General features: G+C 49.2%; 1 protein-coding gene across 1 annotated transcript; it reads right to left on the bottom strand.

Moving 5' to 3' along the window:
- Positions 1-429: 429 nt before the first annotated feature.
- Positions 430-13,468, bottom strand: LOC136536231 (protein DETOXIFICATION 40-like). The gene is made up of 3 exons (XM_066528595.1): positions 12,995-13,468; positions 637-720; positions 430-447 (listed from the first exon to the last, which is right to left on the bottom strand). The coding sequence occupies exons 1-3, from the start codon at positions 13,280-13,282 to the stop codon at positions 430-432; spliced, it is 390 nt and encodes a 129-aa protein (XP_066384692.1). The 5' UTR covers positions 13,283-13,468.
- Positions 13,469-21,589: the final 8,121 nt, after the last annotated feature.

A 21,589-nucleotide genomic window follows, 5' to 3' on the forward strand; every position in this document is an offset into this window, starting at 1 on the left:
AAGAATCAGAGCATACGACAAACAGGGAGCCAAGGCATCCCACAAAGATGCCATGGACCAACTAGACGAAGCCCGTGACATTGCCCTCCTTCGTTCGGCCAAATACTAGCAGGCACTGCGTCGGTACCATAGCCGATGGGTGCGGGACCGAGCCTTCAACATCGGGGACCTGGTTCTCTGCCTCGTGCAGAGCAACAAGGACCGCCACAAGCTCTCCCCACCTTGGGAGGGGCCATACATCATCGCAAAAGTAATCTAGCTAGACGCCTATAAGTTGAAAACCATCGACGACGAGGTCTTTACCAACGCCTGGAACATTGAGCAGCTACGTCGTTTTTCCCTTAATAAACGCATCCTTTCCCTTATCAGTTTTTGTCTTCAGAAATCCTCGATCTTTAGTGACATCCGAACCCTACAAACTGTGAGGGGTCAAACCTCACTCGGGAGCTAATATAAGCGATATAAGTACGTTTATCTTACAAACACTTCCGGTGTGTTACCTCTGCAAATGTTCTCTAAGTTTTCCATTCTACTCATAACAAGTCCTAAGGACTAAGATTTCGGGAACAAATTCTGAGTACAACTGGTAGGACTGTGGGAAACCCATGCCCCAGCAGCTACGACCTCCTTGCTCACCAGCATGATCAGAATTGATTCACCCGCACTCCTAGTTTTTGCGACCTGGACCATGGGAAGGGTCGGAAGGCACCAAAACCTCTTCTACAGAAAAAAGAGGAATATGAAAAACTGTTTGCCGTAACAAAAGATGAAAATTTGTTCATTCTTGCACAAATTCACCACTTACAAAGTGACCCCAACACGAAAAGGACTAATGTATTCATAAATACAAAAGACTGTTCACTCGGGGGCTCCCCGACAAAACTTATTCGATTACAGTTTCTGACCAGCCCTACCATGAGTACTACTACGGTCGCCGTGCCACGCTCTCCATCGACGATGCCCTACCCCTCCATGGGATCCTCGAGGGCACCGTCATCTGCAATGTCAAGCACCACGTCGGCGACCGTGGTGCCCTCCCTGGGGCATCCAGGGACTATGCCATCGTCATCAGCCGTAACCCTAACAATGGCACCTCCACTGAGGCGTCTAGGGACTACACCATCGCCATCAGCCGCTATCTTGACAACGGCACCTAGGCAGGGGGCATCTCCCATCGAGGAAAGGCCACAACGAATGACGACAAGGCCGACGACACTCAGCACCCTCTAGTGCCCCTCCTCCTTCGGCAGCAGTGGCCCCTTCTCATCAAAGGTGGCCTACACCACCTCATCTACATTGGATGACCTCTAGCTCGACATCGCGCTCTGGATCCATGAGCGGATCTGTGAGTTTTTCTCTCCCTGGCATTACCGTCCCTCACTCAGGACCCGCCGCGACGTAGGAATGAATTTGGTGGAAAATAAGGAGGAGAAGGTAGCGGCCCGAGAACAGACGAGAGAATGGGATGAGAACTCCCCTCCCCCTCCCTATTTAAATAAGAGGCACAGCAACTAAGGAAAGGTGAAAGGTTTGGACAAAAAACTCTCTGCTTTCCCCTATTCAATACAGTTGGGAAATCAATGCTGACGGGAATCCGAGGGACGCGCCTGCACTGACGGGACATGCTCTGGTTGATGCGACATCGCCTGGTCAAACAAGACGTTGCCTACGAATGGCCCGCCACTAATGCGTGCTGGGCGTGAGAACTAGGGCACACCCGTAGGTAGGCGACTCTTTGGTTCCCCAGGCAGGACCATGGAATGACCCGACGATAGAATCCCCGTCCAGTAGGGGCCCAACGGGCCTCCTAGGTCAATCAGATGGCCCAGGCAAAATGATGAACGAACGGCCGTAGAAAGATAAGCACCTCTATTTTCTTACTTTGTGCGTTAATTTCATTACCGAGTTTCCCACCCCGGCAATGGTAGGGGCATGGACACCACTCGGGGGCTGCCGAGAGTGTCTACCTGTTTAGACATCCTCTTCGCTCGACCCCTCCTTATGTCTAAAAACAAGAAGCACGATGTGTGGGTGTAAGACTTTGAATACAACTAGGCGAACCGCCAGACCCTACGCCTCGACGGCTATGATGTTTTTTGTTCACCAGCATAATTGAATTCATAGTTCCCCACATCGCAAGCTTTAGCTCCCGCCTTCTCAAGAAGGGTAAGGAGGGGTCCTCCTGTAGAATCTCCTTCAAGGAGAAGCTATTAGGTTGCCTAAATCAATCGAACGGCCCGGATCATCGCCGAGAGACAGAAACGAAAAATGGCAATTCTTATGCAGGTTACACCGACCTCGTCGCAAACGTTAGACCCGAACCCCACACTGACATATTTGGTAAGAGCTTCCTGTCGCTCATGCCACCAGGGTAATGTTACCGACGCCTCACTTTCATTTCAATTAAATTGTACATTGAATCCATACATCCAAACATTGCATATGCAAATCGCTGCATCTCAACGTTTCGTGTCGTGTCATGAAGTGGCAGCCGCCTCATTCAATATGAGCAGCAACTGACCGAGGTTCAAAGGCCGGCCCACAAAGGGCTCAAGGCCACCTCGTGTCAAACAGAGCCAGGGGAGAAAAATCGAGATGAGCCCCAGCGGCCTTGCCTGACCTCGCTTAGAAGCGGATAGGGACATCTCGACCTTTCTCGTTCGATTCTAACCCTGAGCCAAACCCATAGAATCTCCATCGAGGAGAGGCCAACAGCCCCCCTGAGCCTATCGAACGCCTCGAGCATTTGCTGGGAGGCGGGTTAAGAAGTAGTGAAATGCCACATGAGGGCTCTGCCGACCCCGTTAGCGAATGATGGACCCAGATTTCACATGAACGTACCCGTTAGCGAGCTAATTGAGCACAACACTCAAGCCATCGAGGCAAGTATCATCAACTTAGCCCCTCCGGTTGCAGAAACCGATGATAGGGTAACGTGCAAAACATGGCCGACCCCTAACAGACCCTAACGGGCTCGGGGGCTCGAGCCGCTCGATCCATGATTGAGAGACCAAGGTTCGAAGGCTAACCCACGAAGGGTCTAAGGTCGCCTCACGTCCAACAAGAGCCAGGGGAGAAAAACGCAGATGAGCCTCAGCGGCCTTTGCCCAACCTGCATTAAGGCGGGAAGGGTCATCTCAACTTTCTAGTTCAATCTAGCCTCTAGCCGAGCCCATAGAATCCCCATTGAGGGGGAATCTGTTGGAAGGCAGGTCAAGGAGCAATAGAACGCCACCCGAGGGCTTTGCCGACCCTGTCGCAAAGCAAACGGGATGGGATTCCGTCCGAACATCCCTGTTAGCGAGCTCATAAAGCGCGTCACTCGAGCCATCTAGTCAAGTGACATCGCCTTCACCCCTCTAGTTATGGGAACCGCGGATGGGGCGACAATCACAAAATGAGCTGGCCCTTGACCGAATCCCCACCACGCGCGGGGGCTTAGGGAAGGCCAGGCCAGCAATAAGACCAAATGCACGATCACACAGTGATCACCAAAATCCTAAGGGGTACGTGCGACACTAAGTTTGCTACCCTCGCTCTGGTCTCCAATAACATCCGGCCCCAGCGACCGCAAGGGGTCAGATCTCACTTGGGGGCTGGCAAAGGTACGACCACCTCCTTTCCTTTTTTGAAACAGTCATTACATCAGACCTTTTTCCTCGTGTCGAGACTAGCGGCAAGGTTTGGGGGAATAGATAGGTAAGACTGTAAAAGGCCCACGCCCAGACGTCTATGACAATTTTGCTCACCAGCACAAACAAAACTTTCCCTAAAACACCTCGGGCCCTATAGTCTTAACGAGCGGAAGGGTCGGATCGCATAAATCCCTTTCATTGCAAAAAGGGAAGAAGGTAAGATCAAACAAACGAAACAAAATTGCGAAACAAAGCCACAAATCTATTTTTGACATGAAAGTACTGACACTTGTCCACATATTACAGACAAATATTTATTTCAACTAACTAACTACCCCTCCGAGGGAGAACCATGTCTTCAATTTTGCTCGCCAGGGTTTCCACGAGAAGAGTCACCGTCGCTTCTATTTCATCCAGCTCAGAGAGCTCATAGCCAAGCACGAAACCTAGGCTCATTGCCCTCTGGTTGATGTTATCATTATAATGCGAGTGAGCGATGACGAAGGCTTGGATAACCCCCAGGCGAAAAGCTTCCTTCTCTAGCTGGCGCACCCGTGCTGTGAAATCTACGGCATGGGCCGCGAGCGAGCTGGTCCCTTCCGCCTACACCACCCACAGGTCATCACAGACAACGCTTAGGCCAACCTTCAAGAGTTCGAGCTCGTCGCTCTCCGCCTGAAGAACACTCCTCGCTTCGACGAGATCCCTGGCCAGTCCGGCAGCGGCGCCCTCGACCTCAAGCTTCTGAGCCTTTGTGGTATCAAGCTTGGCCTAGAGGGAGCTAATCCTCTGCTGTGCCACGTCATGCTCTCGCACGGCCTGGTTGAACTCCCCGCAGATCGTACCGTGCTCCGAGCAAAGCCTCTCCGAGGTCTGGCGTTGCTCGTCTCGCTCCCCGCGTAGCTGAGCGACCACCTTAGCATCCAGCTTTGCCCACTATTCTAGGGCCATGGACCTCTCCTCGGCTCGTAGTCTAAGCTCCCGCTCCTTCCCCACCTCGCCAAGGAGGTTGACGATCCGCTAGCGGACCTCGACATCCTGCTAGAGTAGCTCGTCCCGCTGCTTCTGCACCCTGGCGGCCTCCTCTATGTCACGCCATGCCCTCGCCGCCAAATCTTGGAGCATCCCCGTGGCATCCTCTGCGTGCTGGCGAGACTCAACTTCCCGCCGCCGAAGATCGTCTGCCTCGGCCATGAGGGGAGTCAGCTTGGCCACCCTCTGGTGGAGCTAGGCGGTCACGTCCTTATGCAGTCATGCCTCATCGATGAGGCAGTCCCACTCTTCCTTGTGTTCACGCAGGAACCAGGATTTCTCCCGGCTACGAGCAGCAAGAGACTGGAAAAAAGACAGGTGATCAGAAAATAAAAATAGATGAAGAAAGGAAAAATCAAGATGCAAGACCAAGCAAATACCTGGCCGACGGGAACAATGACATCTCGAAGGGCGCCCTAGGCATGGTTCAGAGCATCCAACACGGCCGTGATCTTGTTACTGAGGCTTTCCCTATCCATGTCCTCGGCGCCATCATCGAGGTTGAAGATCGACGATGACGCATCCTGTGGACTCCCCCATCGGAGCAGGTGCTCGTCCCACACTGGCGGGCGGCTGTTCCCCGATGTTAGGGACAGGGACAACTCCTTACCGGCCTCCTCGGCGACCACTGTGGCATCCGAGGGTCCCTCCCCAGTGACCTCCGTCCTACCTAGGATGGGCATCGCCTCGAAGGCCGCCGGTGGCACGGGATGCGCCGCTGCCTCGGGCGCCGCCACCACAGCTTCTGGCTATGGTCCATCCATTGTAGCCACCGTCACCTCCGCCCTCATCAGCGAGACCTCATCTGGCTGCTCCTCGACCACCGTAGCCGACACAACGGGTGCGGCCAATAACTCCACCTGCTCTAGTGCCAAAGGCAGGATCACTTCCGTCGCCAGTCACATGGCAACCTCTGAGGGTGATCCCTCGGCTGCACTGATTGCTTGACCCATTGAGGGCACAGGCACCATCGCGGGCGATGCCAAACCCACCGGTGAGGCTATGGCACCAGCTTCGCTCCCACCTAGAACAGGAGCAACGTCAGACGGTGGCCCCCGCCTTGCCAAAACGGTGAGGGTTTTCTTGGGCACCAGCGCTATAGAAATGCCCTGTCTGACCGACCCCGGGGCGCTGTAGAAGAAATGAAAGTCATGAGTCACCGCAAAAAACAGAGAAAAATAGAGATAACAGAGGAGTCGGCAAACTACGTTGGCGCTATTAGACGACATTTGGGGGATGAACCCCTAGCTTCTGGCTCCACCTCATCAAGGCAGGGCCGCTTCGAGCCTGCCCCCTGCTCCCAGGCAGAGAGGCTCACCTCCCTTGTCTCTGAGGCCGCAGCGGCAAAACCGTTCCTCTCTGCCGTTACCATGAGCATGGCGGTAGATCCGCCCGCCCCTATCAGCTCATGGGGAGCAGCATTGGAGCCGCCCCCTCCGCTAGCACCCTAGGCACGGTGGTAGGCCCACCCGCTTCCATCGATCCTGAGGACGGGCCGACAGTTAGGCCCATCTCCACCGGTCTCGAGTGCTCGCTTCCCTTGTGTGGAACGGGAAGGGTCCCTACGTGGATGGGTGGGCACTTGTCTGTGAATCCTCACCCTCTAGGACACCCCAATCCACGCTGGTGGCCACCTCATCAAACTCGTCGCCGTTGTCGACGTCACTGTCTGTCTCCTCTCCTCGATCTCGTGCTTGCTGCTTCCGAAGCAGCTTCTTCTTCCTAAGCTTCCTCATCCTTTTGTCCCACTCGGCCGCAATACGGTTCACTTTCGCCAGGGTCCGATCCTTCGGTAATGGAACTAGGCTTTCCTTGAAGAATAGTGCCCTCGGTTGGTCCTGCCATCCCAAGGTCAGCTTTAAGGGGTCAAAAATTCAAGTAAAAAGGAGTATGGAGAAAGAAAACTTACGAAATCGATGAACCCTAGTTCTGACCACATTGGGGGATGCCCCGGCACCGGAAACACAAAATCAAAGACGACTCTAGCAGTGTCCTTCAAAGAATCCATCACCTCCTTGATGCGCTGCACCACTTCAGAGGGAGAGAGCGCTTCATCGACAAGCACTGTCCCTTCAAGCGACGCTCCGGGCACCATCTGGTGTAGGGGAGCGCGCGCGCGCCATGAGCGGCATCACCCTCCTCACATGGTAGGCGCCGATGATCCCTGATCCCTTCATGCCCCTGTCCTTCAGAGTTTGGATGGTGGCAAGAAGGTCGTTGATGTGCTTCTTTTCCTTGGCCAGGACACCCCACTTCCATGACCCCGGGGCCTCCACGATGAAGCGCCTAGAGAAAACAAGCAAGGGGACGGCGGCGTTATCCTTGACATAGAACCATTACGAATGCCACCCCTTGTTGGAGGTCGACAGCCGCATTAACGGGTACGCTTCTGCTTGATTGTTGTGGAGGTGGATGCCGGCGCATCCCACCGGTGCGTGCAGATCTTGCTTCCCGACCCGCTTCTTTAGAAGATTGACGGCGAAGAGATATCACCACAGGTCAAAGTGGGGACCAATCCCCAAGAACCCCTCGCACAGGCGATGAATGCCGCAATGTGCTAGATCCCATTAGGGGCAAGGTGCTGTAGCTCCACCTGGTAGTAATCCAACAGCACCCAAAGGAACTAATGAGCGGGTATGGTGAATCCTCGCTCGTTGAAGTGATCAAAGGACACGACATACCCTTCGGGTGGCGATGACTCGTCTTCATCACCAGGCAACCGCCACTCCTCGACGACAGTTAGTGGGCGAAGGAGGCCACGGCGAACGAGGCCCTCCAGGCGTTGAGTGGTGATGTTGGACCTGCACCATGGCTCCATTGACAAAAATTGGGAGGGGGTGGCTACGGGTTCGGCAGCGGATGCGAGCTTGACGGCGGCCACGATGCGAATGCGGGAGGCTCTAGCAATTGGTGGTGGAGGTTGACGATGCGAAGGCTAAAAGGCAAAGTACGAAACCCTGGGGGCGAACCCTGTGGTTTTATAGGGGTGACGGATGCGAGAAGGGCAACCATCCGCCTCGATCTCTGAGCCTACCATGACACACTGTTGCGTCATGTTGTGGGATACGCGCTCACGATCCCTATCCTTTCCCACCAAAATCACGTCGGACAGTTCGCCTTCCCCAGGTAGACCGAGACTCTTTTCTCATCGAGGGAATACGGGTCAAAGGACCTTTCACCGGCCCACCTAGGCCCAGAAGTCCAAGGGCCAGCCCAACAAGGGATGGGCCCACAAGCAACTAGGATTCAGGGACACGAGCATCAGTAGGACCTCAACCCGCAGTCGAGCCCCAGCCGGGCTGACCCTGGATGAGATCCCTGCGAACGGGATACCAGGGTTCCCCTAAAAAACTACCCAGTTGACAAAAACTAAATCTCACAGCCTTACACACGAAGGGTCCGAAATTACCCCCCGGGCGATTATATCAAAATCACCCGGGGGCCCGAGGGCTACACCCGACGGGTGCGCTCGCATGCACCCTCTGGCGAATCAAAATACCCTCTGAACAATTCTATCCGAATCACCCGGGGGCTTGGGGGCTACTATCGGGGACCTAATGCCGGGGTACCCAATGAGGTGGGACTAATGACCATCGAATGTTGACGCTTCTAGTCAGACAAAGAGCACTACTATGCTTCTTGTCCGAACGACGGAAGATTGGTTCCGCCTCGCCCGATGGCTAAGGGCTAGCTTCGCCTCGCCCAACGTCTGAGGGCAGGCTCCACCCCGCCCGACCCCCAAGGTCTTGCCTCTGCCTCATCCAATGACTAAGGGCTGGCTCTATCTCACCCGACGTCCGAGGGTGGGCTCCGCCTCGCCCAACCCCCGAGGGCTGGCCTCCGCCTCACTCAATGGTTAAGGGCTGGCTCCGCCTCGCCTGACGTCCGAGGGCAGGCTCCGCCCCGCCCAACCCCCAGGGGTCGGCCTCTGCCTCGCCTGACGACCGAGGGCGGGCTCCACCTCGCTCGACGATTGCACCCTGCTCCTTCATGATGACAAGCACAGGGTACGACTGGACATTCGAATCAAACGCAGTACCGAGGATCATGCCCTGCACGGCTGCTGGAAGGTACCATCAGGATACGATGGGACAGGCGCTTTAGGTTCCTTCCGACGTACCAATGCCCGAATAGTGTTGTAGGCGCCGACTTTTGTCCCATAGTGTAGTAGGCGTCGCCTTTAGTCCTCGGGCGCGGATACTAACATAGGCGTATGGTCGTATCGCCACTACGGTCCAAGATAGAAACCACATCATCTACAGTGACGGACGTATGGTCATTTCCCCTATTACTCCCCAAGGGGTCACAGCTCGGCTCTCCGACACGCCGCACCGTCCACCGGCGTAGGATGGGACGCACCCACTTGCTAAAAGAGGCCAGAGCATGGCCTACGAGGATCAGTGAACACGCCATCTCTGACATAGCCTGCCGTGTTAAGCAGGGCAGGCACAGGGAAAAAGGAAGACCCGGCTCTCTCAAAGGACCTTCTATACCTTCGGCATTTTCCTTTTTTTCTCCTATCTGTAACCCCTGCTCCCCCTTGGTCTATAAAAGGGAGGGCAGGGCTCTCCACTAGAGGGAGCGATTTTTGACGGATCAGTTCAATATACACAACACATCACGCATACCGTCGAGCGGCGACCAAGCTCTTGGCATCCTTTTGACCATTCCATCAGAGACCTGGGATCTCTCCCTCTCTCAATCGTTTGTACCCTCTACTACGAACTTTTTTTGATACTAATAACATGAGCAGCAGCAGACTGGATGTAGGGATATTCAGCTCGAACCAGTATAAATCTTGTGTCCTTTAGTGCACCATCTGGGCCTAACGCGCAGCAATCATAAATTTACTGGCCGGTGTTTGTTCAAAACACCGACAATATGTATTAAACCTTAAGTTTACAGAACATCTTCACACATGTATATGATTCGATGTAAACTTAGCGTAGCTTAGTTGGTTAGGTTTATTGTTGTGGAATCTGTCCTTCTAAATTTAAGTATTTTTTAACATTGGTGATATCAATTTATTCTAGAATTTAACTGTGTGGGTGTTTTGCACCGTGCACACTTAATTGTAGTTTGTTACTAAAAAAGGTCCATTAATAATTTCAGCAAAAAACTAAAAGCAGATTTAATTTAGAGAGCGTATATATAAAATGGTAAAAGATTATTTGTCGACAGAATATCGTCGGCAGTCTTCCGAGGGGTATCCCACGAAGGTAGATTGATCGGCAGCGGAGCGTGAGATCAAGAACAAGAAGGCTACAGAGACATACGAGTTAGACAGGTTCAGGCCATCTGCATAACGTAATACCCTACTTCTATGGTCTGTTGGTTTGTATTAGCTATCGTATGATATTGTGTGTGTTTGGAGGGGGTCCCTGTCCGCCTTATATAGTCCGGGGAGCAGGATTACAAGTCGGTTAGATCTGAGAGATAACCGAAAAGTAATAACTGATTACATAAATCTTGGGATCATACATATCCTAACAGATCTCGTAGTATCTTCAGGATATCTTCTAGATGTCTTGTGGAAGGCGCCGACCAGGATCGTGCCCCACAAGGCTTCGTCTTGTGGGCCCCCTAAGGGCGCAGCCCATGTGGTCTGCCGTGGGTATCCGGGGTCGTACCCCCCACAGCTAGTCCCCGAGCGCCTTGTACCCGTTGTGCTTGTCTGAGCAGGTGCGAACAAAGCCAAGCAGTCAAAATCACGGTCCAACCACCATGACGAGTTGCCAAGCAGTAGCGAGCAGTTGCGAGCAGCGAGGACCACAGCCGAGCAGTAAGATCCAAGCACGGCTTGCTATAAGGGTGTAAGGAGCTCAAGTTCAGAATAGAAAATTTTCTCGCAGTGGACCAAGTGTGCCCACTTAAAGTTCAACCACGGGAGGAGTCAATCTGCTTCAAGAGGCATGTAGTCTTCGAGAAAAAATCCCGCACATTCACCGTGAGGTGAAGTGTGCCCACTTAGTCCCCGAGACTAACAGTAGATGACGTAGTCATGTGGTGCCAGGGTTAGAAAGTAGAAGACTAGCCGAGTCCCCGAGCGGGGACTAAGTGGGCACACTTTACCTTGCGGTGAATGTGCTTTGTCTCTTTTTGGGCCCCGCCCGGGGAATGGCTGCCTGCTCGGCTGGTCTTCTACTTTTTGACCCTGGCACCACGTGACTACGTCACCTACTGTCAGGCTCGGGGACTAGCTGTGGAGGTATGGCCCCCGGTATCAAGAAATGGGCTGCACCATCAGAGGTGGCGCAACCCACAAGATCAAGGCATGCACGGCGCTGCTCGGCGTACACCACAAAATATATTGTATAGTACCAAATAGGCTACTTTCCTTGTAACCCTGCCCCTCTAGAGTATATAAGGAGAGACAGGGGTCCCCTAGCGGACAAGATACATACATCTACACAAAGATCGATACATCTCAATGCAATACATCAGAACATAGGATGTAGGTATTACGTCATACTAACGGCTGAACCTATCTAAATCTTGTGTCTTGGTGTTTGTATTACCATCTCGCTTCTGATCTCGCTCATCTCTACGACAAATCTATCATCGTGGGATACCCCTCGATGGACTATCGAGCATCTTTTGTCGACATTATTATCCATGCAACTAATAAGTGCAGAGTGAGCTAATCATTTAGAGATGCTTTGGATCCAAAGAAAAAAAAATCCACCAAAAACCGGGGGTGGGTGTGGCACTGTGCAGGTTATAATCTAACCATTTCGCCATCGATCTTGTGGTTTGGCTCATTTATGCTGGAAAGAGTCAGAAGGAAAGGACCAGAAGCTAACATTTGGAGGTTATGTAGACTACGACAGCCACCAAGAAACCAAACTAAGCTGGAAGCATCGACAACGCTCACGTACGATAGCGACCGTTTTGTCCATGCATGTATGTATGTATCGTCAATTTCTTCATGAACACAGGTGCCCGGTGTGACGGTCAGAGATCTACTAGACGTGAGGCCCAATTTTGCTAGCACTACTATCAGGTAGGCAACCAACGGGGACACCCTTCTAGAAACGAAACGAGCACGCCGTAGACGACGAGCACTGCAGGATCGGAGGACGTTTACGAGAAATGAAAGCGCGGGCCACGCTCTGCCCGTCGTCCGGCCGGCGCTCAGCTCGCTCGTTCCATGGCTCCATGCAGAAGCAGCCGTTCTGGCGCCGCCACTAGGCATTACTAGCCAATTTGTTTGGTAGCAGGTCTCACTCAAAGGTACCTCGCTTCTGCTAGCGCCACTCTGATGGCGATGAGCAGCAGCAAGCCGGCCGGCCGGAACGCTGGATTTCGTCCGCTTTGCTTGCGGTTGCAGCAGCTCAGGATCTATCGGGAGGGCTCGCCGATTGTGTCGTCTCCTTTAATTTCGTCATGAGCGTCCCGGAGGTTGCGCGGTAGGATCGGAATGAGGTCGCTCTTGCTCAGGATCGATTAGTGCCCCGGATTGGCTTGCCATTGGCAGCCTCACGAGTCACAAGTCAACTCCTTGTTTTTTTTCCTTTCTTTCTAGACTAGACTATAGACAAAGAGCTCCCTCCTGGCGCAAGTCGATCATGTCGTGTTCTGCTCCCATATTCAAACATCCCTCAACAATTTTAAACACAACTTGTATTTGGTCAAAACCTACCCACAATTCCAATGTGGGCCTGCACTAGCCCAAGAATGAAGAGCTGGTTGGCAGAGTGGCCGCAGAGGTCGTATATATATATATTCTACTCCCAGTGTATGATACTGTCATCGTAACGTGATATGAACCCGATTCAGGAAAAGGAATTCCCACACTTACTATTCTTTTGTTATAAGGCTCCGTTCGCTTGAGCGTTAGAATTAGCTCTATTTTTCAGTCATGAGATAGTATTTTTCTCTCACAATAAATTAATCCTAAAATATCAGTCGCAGCAATAAGTCCAGCCGAATGAGACTTCATTCAATTGGTTCAAGAGGAACGTCCCATCCCTACCTACCAAATTAATACCGATCGACCAACAACAATCTAAATTAAGCCCGGCGGCGTTTGCTGCTGCTTTATTTGCACTGCGGCAAATCAAAAATACTGCCGTCCTCTCGCGCTTTCTAATGCCTGGCTGCCTGCCTGCACGCCCGGATAATCGATGGTAACTAACTAACTAACTAACTAAAACAGTCTCATCGAGGAGCCCGGCCGGATAATCGGGAGAGAGGGACAACTAACTACGTACGCATCCATCCACGACGACAAATCAAAGCAATCAGAAGGCGGAGGAGAAAGAAATCTGCAGGGATGGATATGCATGCATGAGTATGACTGTGCGTGCGTGCAGTTGCGTACATACCATGAGGCCGTAGGCGAAGATCTGGATGCCGGTGTTGCCGAGCGAGGCCGCGGCGAGCTCCAGGTTGCCCAGGTGGCCCGAGAAGATCTGCGTCGACATGGACATGAGGTAGTTGATCATGTACATCACCACCGCCGGCGCCGCCAGCCGCGTCAGCAGCCGCAGCTCGATGGACGCCGCGGCCCACGCGCGGCGCGCCCACGGGCACGACGCCTCCGCCTCCGCCGTCAGGATGCTCTCCAGCCGCCCCGACGCGCCGTCGTGCGCGTCCGCCTCGTCGCTGGCCATGCTCTCCCGAGTCCCGACGACCTAGGCTATGTGTCTACCTCTACCTCTAGCACGCCACCACGCGGCGGGGGCGCCGGCCGGGTGTCTTGCTTGGGATGAAACCAAGGCGAGCAGGAAATTAAAGCCTGGGATTCCAAGGGCGAGTCTGATAATTTATCGCATCGCCCCTGCTATGCGTCTCTCGTCGTGCCACTGTGACTAGAAGTAGAACGTTCTGCCCCCAGAGCCTATACGAATGGATAAGAAAATGCAAAATATTCCAACGACCCAGTGAACTCTAGAATTCATCGTTGGCAACAATAATGTAACATTTGATCATTGCCATTATGAAAAATTAATCCGCATGCAACACCTTGCAAGAATGGTACAGTACATCTCTTTATTTTTTCTCATTTTTATAAAATTTAAAAAATATAATTTATTTTTATATCCATAATATAAGTTAATGTTGACAATAATATCACAGTGTCCTGTTAAACCTACATCGAATTAAACTGCGGTACATTTTTTCTCCCGTTGCAAAGCATAAAAATATTTATCTCAAAAATATATATCATAACTTTAACTTTTTTTACTATCTGTATGTCGTTATGCACAGTTAAATATGGAGTTCCATGACGTAATTTTAATCTAGGATAAAAGTATTAGTTGCCAATAATGTCAAGGACTGTCTACTGACAATTATATGACAGAGACCTCTCTTAATTTTTCACATGGTGGCCTTAGGGCAGTCCCAATGAAAGAAACCAGTAGTTTCTATAACATAGGATACCGCACAAAAAAAAATACTGTTTTTCAACCCATGGTTTCTATGAGTAATAATTATTTTCTCTTTCTCTCTCCCAACTCTATCTTCTTCCTCCAATGGGAGTACGACACGAGCTCCCTAGAAACTGGTGGTTTCTCCTCAATGGCGATTTCATGGTTTCTTGGTGCATTGGGTCAAGAGTAGATCTGATTTCTTCATGAAGAAACCATTTCTATGATTTTTGCTCTCTTTCTTCATTAATTACGTTGCCATGTCAGCGTTTTGCCTACGTGGCAAGTCATTTAATGGGGATAGAAACCATCATCAATGCACCATTGGGACTGCCCTTAGTCGGGGATTGTACCAGGACACGCGAACAACTTGAAGACACAGTCATGTTAACTGGTTTGGACGACAACCTACTCAGTATTTCAATTTATAGTTTGATTAGTTGGACAATAGTAATAAACTCATCAATGTTCTAATAAAAATAATTTTTGTTTTTGATGAAAACTACATCGAGTGAGATCTTTATTTTCTAGATAAAGATAGATCAAGAGTTCAAAGACCCATAACGTTGCAATTTATTGTTTTTAACATTTATTCTATATATAAAAATAAAAAGAATTGCGAGGTACGCATCCGAAGGGACATACGGATCGAACGGGAAATCGGACGGCGACCAGAAAAAAGAAAACGGAAGGAAGGACCAAGAGTTTACTCGTCGGTAACAAATGGATATCAAAACGGAAACGAAAATGGACCGAAAGTAATAAAAAAATGAACGAAGAATTTGAAGGCAAATCTTCGGCATTACGGAGGGGCAGCTCTCTCTCTCTCTCTCTCCTCTCCGGCCAGGACCCGTCGCTCAATTATGCCGAAGAATTTTTTGAAAGGCAAAAGAATAAAACATCGTGCGACGATTGTGTGCCGAATACGAAGAAATCAACATTGGTTCACCCCGAACAGCAAACACCCGTCTCATCCCTTTGCATCACATTTCCTCATTGGCTCAATGGTCTGGGCCCTGACATGATATTACCATTAGATAATGATTGCTGGAAAAGTAATAAAATTGCTTGGTTTGGTGTGTGATCAAGCATTTTTTTCCTCTCCCGTAGCGAAGCACGAGCATTTTTGCTAGTATTAGAATAAAATATAAACTAATTCAAACTAAAGTGACACTGTTTTAGTGCGTGGTTCAAGTTCTCTCACAGACACTAATGTAGATGGCAGGTTCTCTTTCACACACACTTCAATCAATGTAGATGGTAAACTGAAGGTTCAAAACCGTGATCCAAGAACTTGTCTTTTAGTGCACATAAACCTAAAGTTTATTATTTTCATATGAATTTTTCAAATGCAAGCTTGAATTTCAACTTTTTCATGTGAGTAATTTGTACGCATTATGGATGTGCCAAGCTTTATTTTTTTTAAATGGCTAAAATGTATTTTTTTAAAATTAATTTTCATAGTTTTACATAGTATAGATGATTTCCACCATATATTTTTCCTAAATATTCGGACAGACACTTTGACTCCGCCCACCGATAAAAGGGTCGCACAATGACCAAGCTACTGCGACATCTCTTTAATAAAAAAGTTTTTACTATATATTCTCTTTCACACACACTTCAATCAATGTAGATGGTAAACTGAAGGATCAAAACGGCGATTCAGGAACTTTGTCTTTTAGTGCACATGAACCTAAATTTTATTATTTTTGTATGAATTTTTCAAATGCAAGTCTGAATTTCAACTTTTTTGTGTGAGTAATTTCTACATATTATGGATGTGCACCAAGCTTTAATTTTTTTAAATGACTAGGTATATTTTTTAAAAATTAATTTTCATAGTTTTACCTAGTAGATGGTTTCCACCATATATTTTTTCTAAATATTCAGACAGACACTTTGACTCAGGCATTCAGCCCACCAATAAAAAGGGTCGCCTGATAACCAAGCTAGTGCGACATCTCTCTAATCTAAAAGTGTATACTACGTATGTTAGCCCTTTCCTCCAAGTTTTTACAAACATGAACAGTTGAAAAATTCAACATGTGCACTCACCGCACGCAGCCAAACCAAAGACGCCCGCAGTGACGTCAGGCGAACATATATGTTACCTACAGTTGCTGCCGTCTCCAGTTTAAAACTGTTCGAGATGGAGACTTCCATGTAAGATATATACACTTCACATACCTGATAGAGAGGACAGTTGCAAATTATATTGCACGGCGGCTTCTAGAACAGTACTCCTGCTATGTCCAATGGTAAAATAAGGATTAAATTCATGGATGATCCTCAAAGTTATCTTGAAGTGTCATCTACATCCCGAAGTTCTCAAATGCATTTTTTCTTCCCAAAGTTGTAACTGGTTCATCTAGATCCAAACAGACATTTATCCAACCCACTATCTTACGTGACATGGATATGATAGATGCACATATGTCAGCTAGCGCTAAAGTTTCACCTTAAAAAAATGTATATTTTTTATACAATCTTGGATGAAAATGATTTTTACATAAAAATTGTAGCCCTTAATGAGATCTACAACAATGTAGAATTGTTTTTTTTTTCACTTAAGATTGTTAAGATGCTAAAAATAATATAAAACTTTAGTAGCATATTAATCGTGTATCAGGGCAAATCGCCTTAGAAAACTCATATCTTTCTTGCAGTGAGATGTGATGTGTCAAGATAAAAATCAAATATAAAGTTATGATGTCATGGGATATAGTCTGCAATAAGAGTTTCCATAGTTTAAGCTACGATTTCAACTAATTGCATATTGGAACATAATGAAGATATTCTATAGAGGGGGCCTATGGATATGAATGAAAAGAACATACAAAGAAAGTTTATCTTGGCCAAATCAAGATTACAAAGTATTTATATGAATATCGGTGATAATTATTTTTTACTTTTTTTGTAGGTAATGAATACGATGTATAAAACTTATATGTTCTAAGAGTCTAAACCTTGCGAAACAGCAAAAGCATAGTTTGATGCATTGTTCTTGTGAACGAAGGGTCAATTGGTTGAGTTATTCGTGGTGAAAGCTGTCTATCTAGATTCAAGTTCTTGACTTAGGACAAATACTTCTATTTTTTTTAGATTATTTTAGGATTTAATGGTGACTCCATCAATATCAAGATACATGAGTTTGTGAGCCTTTCAGAATGTGTACGTTTATATTGATATGTTTGGATGCATGAGTGTTTCAAATTCTGTCATAGATGGCCTTTTATGACGGATTTTGGGAATGTTGTGACAAAATGAAAATATCATGTATCAACAAAACGGTAGTGCTAGCGCCTGGACGTCTGTCCGGACGCCCACGCCTACACTATGTTTCGCACGCTCCACATGGAGCCCACGCCGCCCGAGCAAGAAGAGGGGAACGGGGTGGTTCGAAAGGACCCGGTCGTGGCGTTGTATGGATGCCCAGCTGACACCAGGAGGAGAACACACTGAGATGAGGCAGCAGAAGGTGAGGAGGAAGATGCAACACCCGATCTAGTTTTAAAACATCCAGATGCAACACTTACAACATACGTATGAAGACAAATGAAACACTTGAAACATGCGCTGAAACACTTGCAAAACACACCTAAAAACACTAGAAACCATTGTGTCAGAGATATGGGCAGGGGTATCCGTACCGCCCGTATATATGGCCACCGCCAAGCTATCGGCCCAGCAGCCGTCAAGGAGGAGGCCCGCAAAGGCTAACGAGATCAACCAATGTGGAGATCAAGGCAAACCAAGGCAGGCGTATCTGGACGATAGCTAGGATCAATCAGTTGTAAAAAACTAGGAATATAATCGGTTAGCCCGATCGCCCTCTCTGTAACCCTATCTCTCCTGCCTATATAAAGGAGGGTAGGGATCTCGGGCTTGAGATCCAATCTTCCACCAATTTCATCTATCTCGTAGCTAAGAGCAACAACCCCTGTAATTGAGCATACGAATACAAGAGCAGCCGCACCGCTGGAGTAGGGTTTAGCGCGCACCGCGCCCCGAACCCGTATAAATCTCTGTGTCTCATGTGCTACCATCTGATTCCATCTACGTGATCACATTGCTGGATATTGTCGATGCAAAACAATCCGACTAAGGGTGTGATCAAGAGGTGGTCGAAGAAGGACGGCCATGGCGCCGCCACCTCCGTGCGATCAAGGGTTCCATGGCGTGGCAACCTCAAGACTCGCACGTCGTCCTCGGTGTCATCATCGCCCAATCAGTTCTACCTCGCTAGGCTCGGGGACACGATCGACGCAAAACCACTTCAGCTAGCACATCACATAAGTCACTATGCCGAGTCTACCTTTTCTCAATTCTGTCAGGAGTACCTCCTCGACACTGCACGCACGATCTAGTGGGAATCACACCATCCAGATGGTGCACAACCATCACCATAACTAGAAGTCGTTTTGCCTAGATTCTTTGACAGGCTCAAGAGCGTCATGATGGCATGCGCCTGGGAACTCTTCTTGACGCCCGCGATCAACCCTAACAGGGCTGGGTCACCCTGGATAACGAAGAGAAATCGCGGAACCAACTAGCTGAGCGCTAAATGAAGCCAAAAGCCGAGTTATCGGGTAAATCTTGGCTATGCCATGAACCTTTCGTGTCAGAACCACGGACACCCAGTGGCTCATCTTGCAAAGATTATAAGATGTATCGTGCGACAGTCGCCATGGCGACTCTCTCACGGGGCACTCCTCGAGGGGTCAATCAATGGTGTAAGGGACACTCGAAACAAACCCTCAAACGAGTGATGATCATTCATGCCCATACTAGGATCCGGTCAGATTCAGGACATACACCTATTGTTCTAGAGGCTCACACCACGGCACCCACGACGACAACCTGGTTACCCTAGTCAAAGCACCCGATCACTTTCGACAAAAGTGACCAACCCGTACACTCGGTCGACGTCGGTAGGTTCCCCCTGGTTGTCAGCGTAGTTCTCGAGACTGTACACGCCACTAAGATCTTCATGGATGGAGGAAGTGATTCCAATCTGATATGTTGGGACACTTTCGAAAGACTAACGATCAGTACAGACAAATTACGCCCACCAAGGGGCCCGATCACCAGAATAGTACCAAGGAGACAGGTGATGCCTCTCGGCATCATAGATCTACGGGTTACATTCGGTGAGGCGGCAGACTCTAGCCAAGAGATACTCCCCTTTGAGGTTGTGGATTTCTAGGACACCTGTCATGCCATCCTTAGCATATCGTGTTTCATCAAATTCATGGTTGTCCCTCACTATGCGTACCTAAAGATGAAAATGCCAGGTCCCAAAGGTATCATCATGAAATCTAGGGATGTTTAAAATGCCTATCATTCTATCAATGCGATCTACTCGCAATCAAGAATGCGGTCTGAAACTTGGATCCAGCGTAGTGTGAGCTCGACTACGTCCTCATGCAAGGACAGGGCTCAGGGGCTCCGACGCTAGCTCCACCACGTCTTGATTTCTAGTCTCAACCACCCAAAGAAAGGAGGCTGCCACCAGCCCAGTTCATGGCCTCGGAGCCAATAGTGGCCCCATCATTCATGCTCAGGGAAGATTCAAGGAAGGTCCGCATGAAGAAAACCAACCCGAGTAAGACCATGAACATCAGGAGGAGCCTGAACTAGGCATAACACAATGAACTCGTCAAATTCCTAATTGACAATAGGGACATATTTGCCTGGAAACCCTCAGATATGCCAGGAATGCCAAGGGAAATCGCTGAGCATTCCCTGAGAATCTGGGCCGATGCCAAGCTAGTGAAGCAACATTTGAGATGATTTGATGATGAAAGTCGTAGGGCTATAGAAGAAGAAATAGCCAAGCTCCTTGACGTGGGCTTCACTAGGGAGGTCCTGCATCCAAACTGGCTTGCAAGCCCCATCCTGGTGCCCAAAAAGAACAACAAGTGGAGAATGTGTGTCGACTATACGAGCTTTAACAAGGCATGCCCGAAGGATCCTTACCCCTTACCCCATATAAACCAGATCATTGACTCCACTGTAGGATTAGAATTACTCTGTTTCCTTGATGCTTACTCTGGCTATCATCAGATCCGAATGAAAGAGTCTGACCAACTAGCTTCTTCGCTCATCACCTCGATAGGAGCATACTGCTACATCACCATGCTGTTTAGGTTGAAGAACGCGAGGGCTACATACCAGTGTTGCATGAAGCGCTGCCTCCATGAGTAGATCGGTAGAAATGCTAAGGCTTACATCGATGACATCATCGTAAAGTCATCCAAAGCTGGGAACCTTATTCAAGATCTCTCAGAGACCTTCAATAACCTCTAAAAGTTCAAGATCAAGCTCAACCTAGAAAAATGTATCTTCGGGGTACCATCCGACAAACTACTCGGCTACATCATATCGGCTCATGGGATTGAGACCAATCCAATGAAGGTTAAAGCCATCCTTGATATGGGACCTCCTCGAGTGTTAAGAGATGCCCAGAAGATCATGGGATGTTTGGCTGCCTTAAGCCGGTTTATCTCTAGACTGGGCGAGAAGGGACTCCCCCTCTACAAGCTCTTACGTAAGACGCCAGACTAGCGATGGACCCCGAAGGCTCAAAAAGCTTTCGACAATATCAAGGACTTCCTCACCAAGCCCCCTGTTCTGGTGGCTCCTCAAGAAGAAGAGCCTCTACTCCTGTACGTCGCAGCTACCACCTAGGAAGAAGGCCACATTCAGACCATTCAGCGACTGATATACTTCCTCAGTCAAATACTGGCCGAGAGCAAAACTCGCTACCCGCACATCCAAAAGATACTCTATGGGGTGTACTTGGCAAAGAAGAAGCTGGTTCACTACTTCAATGCGCACCCGATTACTGTGGTCACCTCCTTCCGTTAGGAGAGATCATCAACAATCGGGATGTGACCGTGCAAATAGCTAAATGGGCCCTAGAACTTATGGCATATGGCATCACTTATGTGCCAAGCACGTCCATAAAATCCTAGGCTCTAGCGAACTTTGTTGCCGAATGCTTAGAAGCACATGTTGAACTGGCTGCAGCTGACCTGGAGTACTGGAGCATGTACCTCGATGGCTCTTTGATGCTACAAGGAGCAGGAGCGGGAGTTGTCTTGGTCTCCCCCAACAGGAACCGAATGAGGTACGTACTCCGTTTAAATTTTGAGGGTGCTACCAATAACATAACAGAGTACGAGGCTCTGCTCCATGGGCTGTGAACCGCAATCACCCTTGGAGTGAGAACACTTGTCACCTTAGGAGACTCTGAGCATGTCATCGGGCAAGTAGTGAAAGCCTTAGCATGCTGCGACCACAAGATGGAAGCCTATTACGCTGAGGTCAGAAAACCTAAGGCAAAGTTCGACGGACTCAAGCTACGCCTCATTCCTTGAAGGGATAACGAGGAGGCTGATAGACTCGCTAGAATCAGCTCAACCCAAGACATGCCCCTAGGCGTCGTGTTCCTCGATGAGCTTATGAGATCATGGCCATGTTGGGATGTTGAAACTCTACCTCCCTTGAGCTAAGCATGCTTGCCATCTCCAAGGCCATAGG

The sequence above is a fragment of the Miscanthus floridulus genome, chromosome 2 (assembly GCF_019320115.1).
Source record: "Miscanthus floridulus cultivar M001 chromosome 2, ASM1932011v1, whole genome shotgun sequence".
NCBI lineage: Eukaryota > Viridiplantae > Streptophyta > Magnoliopsida > Poales > Poaceae > Miscanthus > Miscanthus floridulus.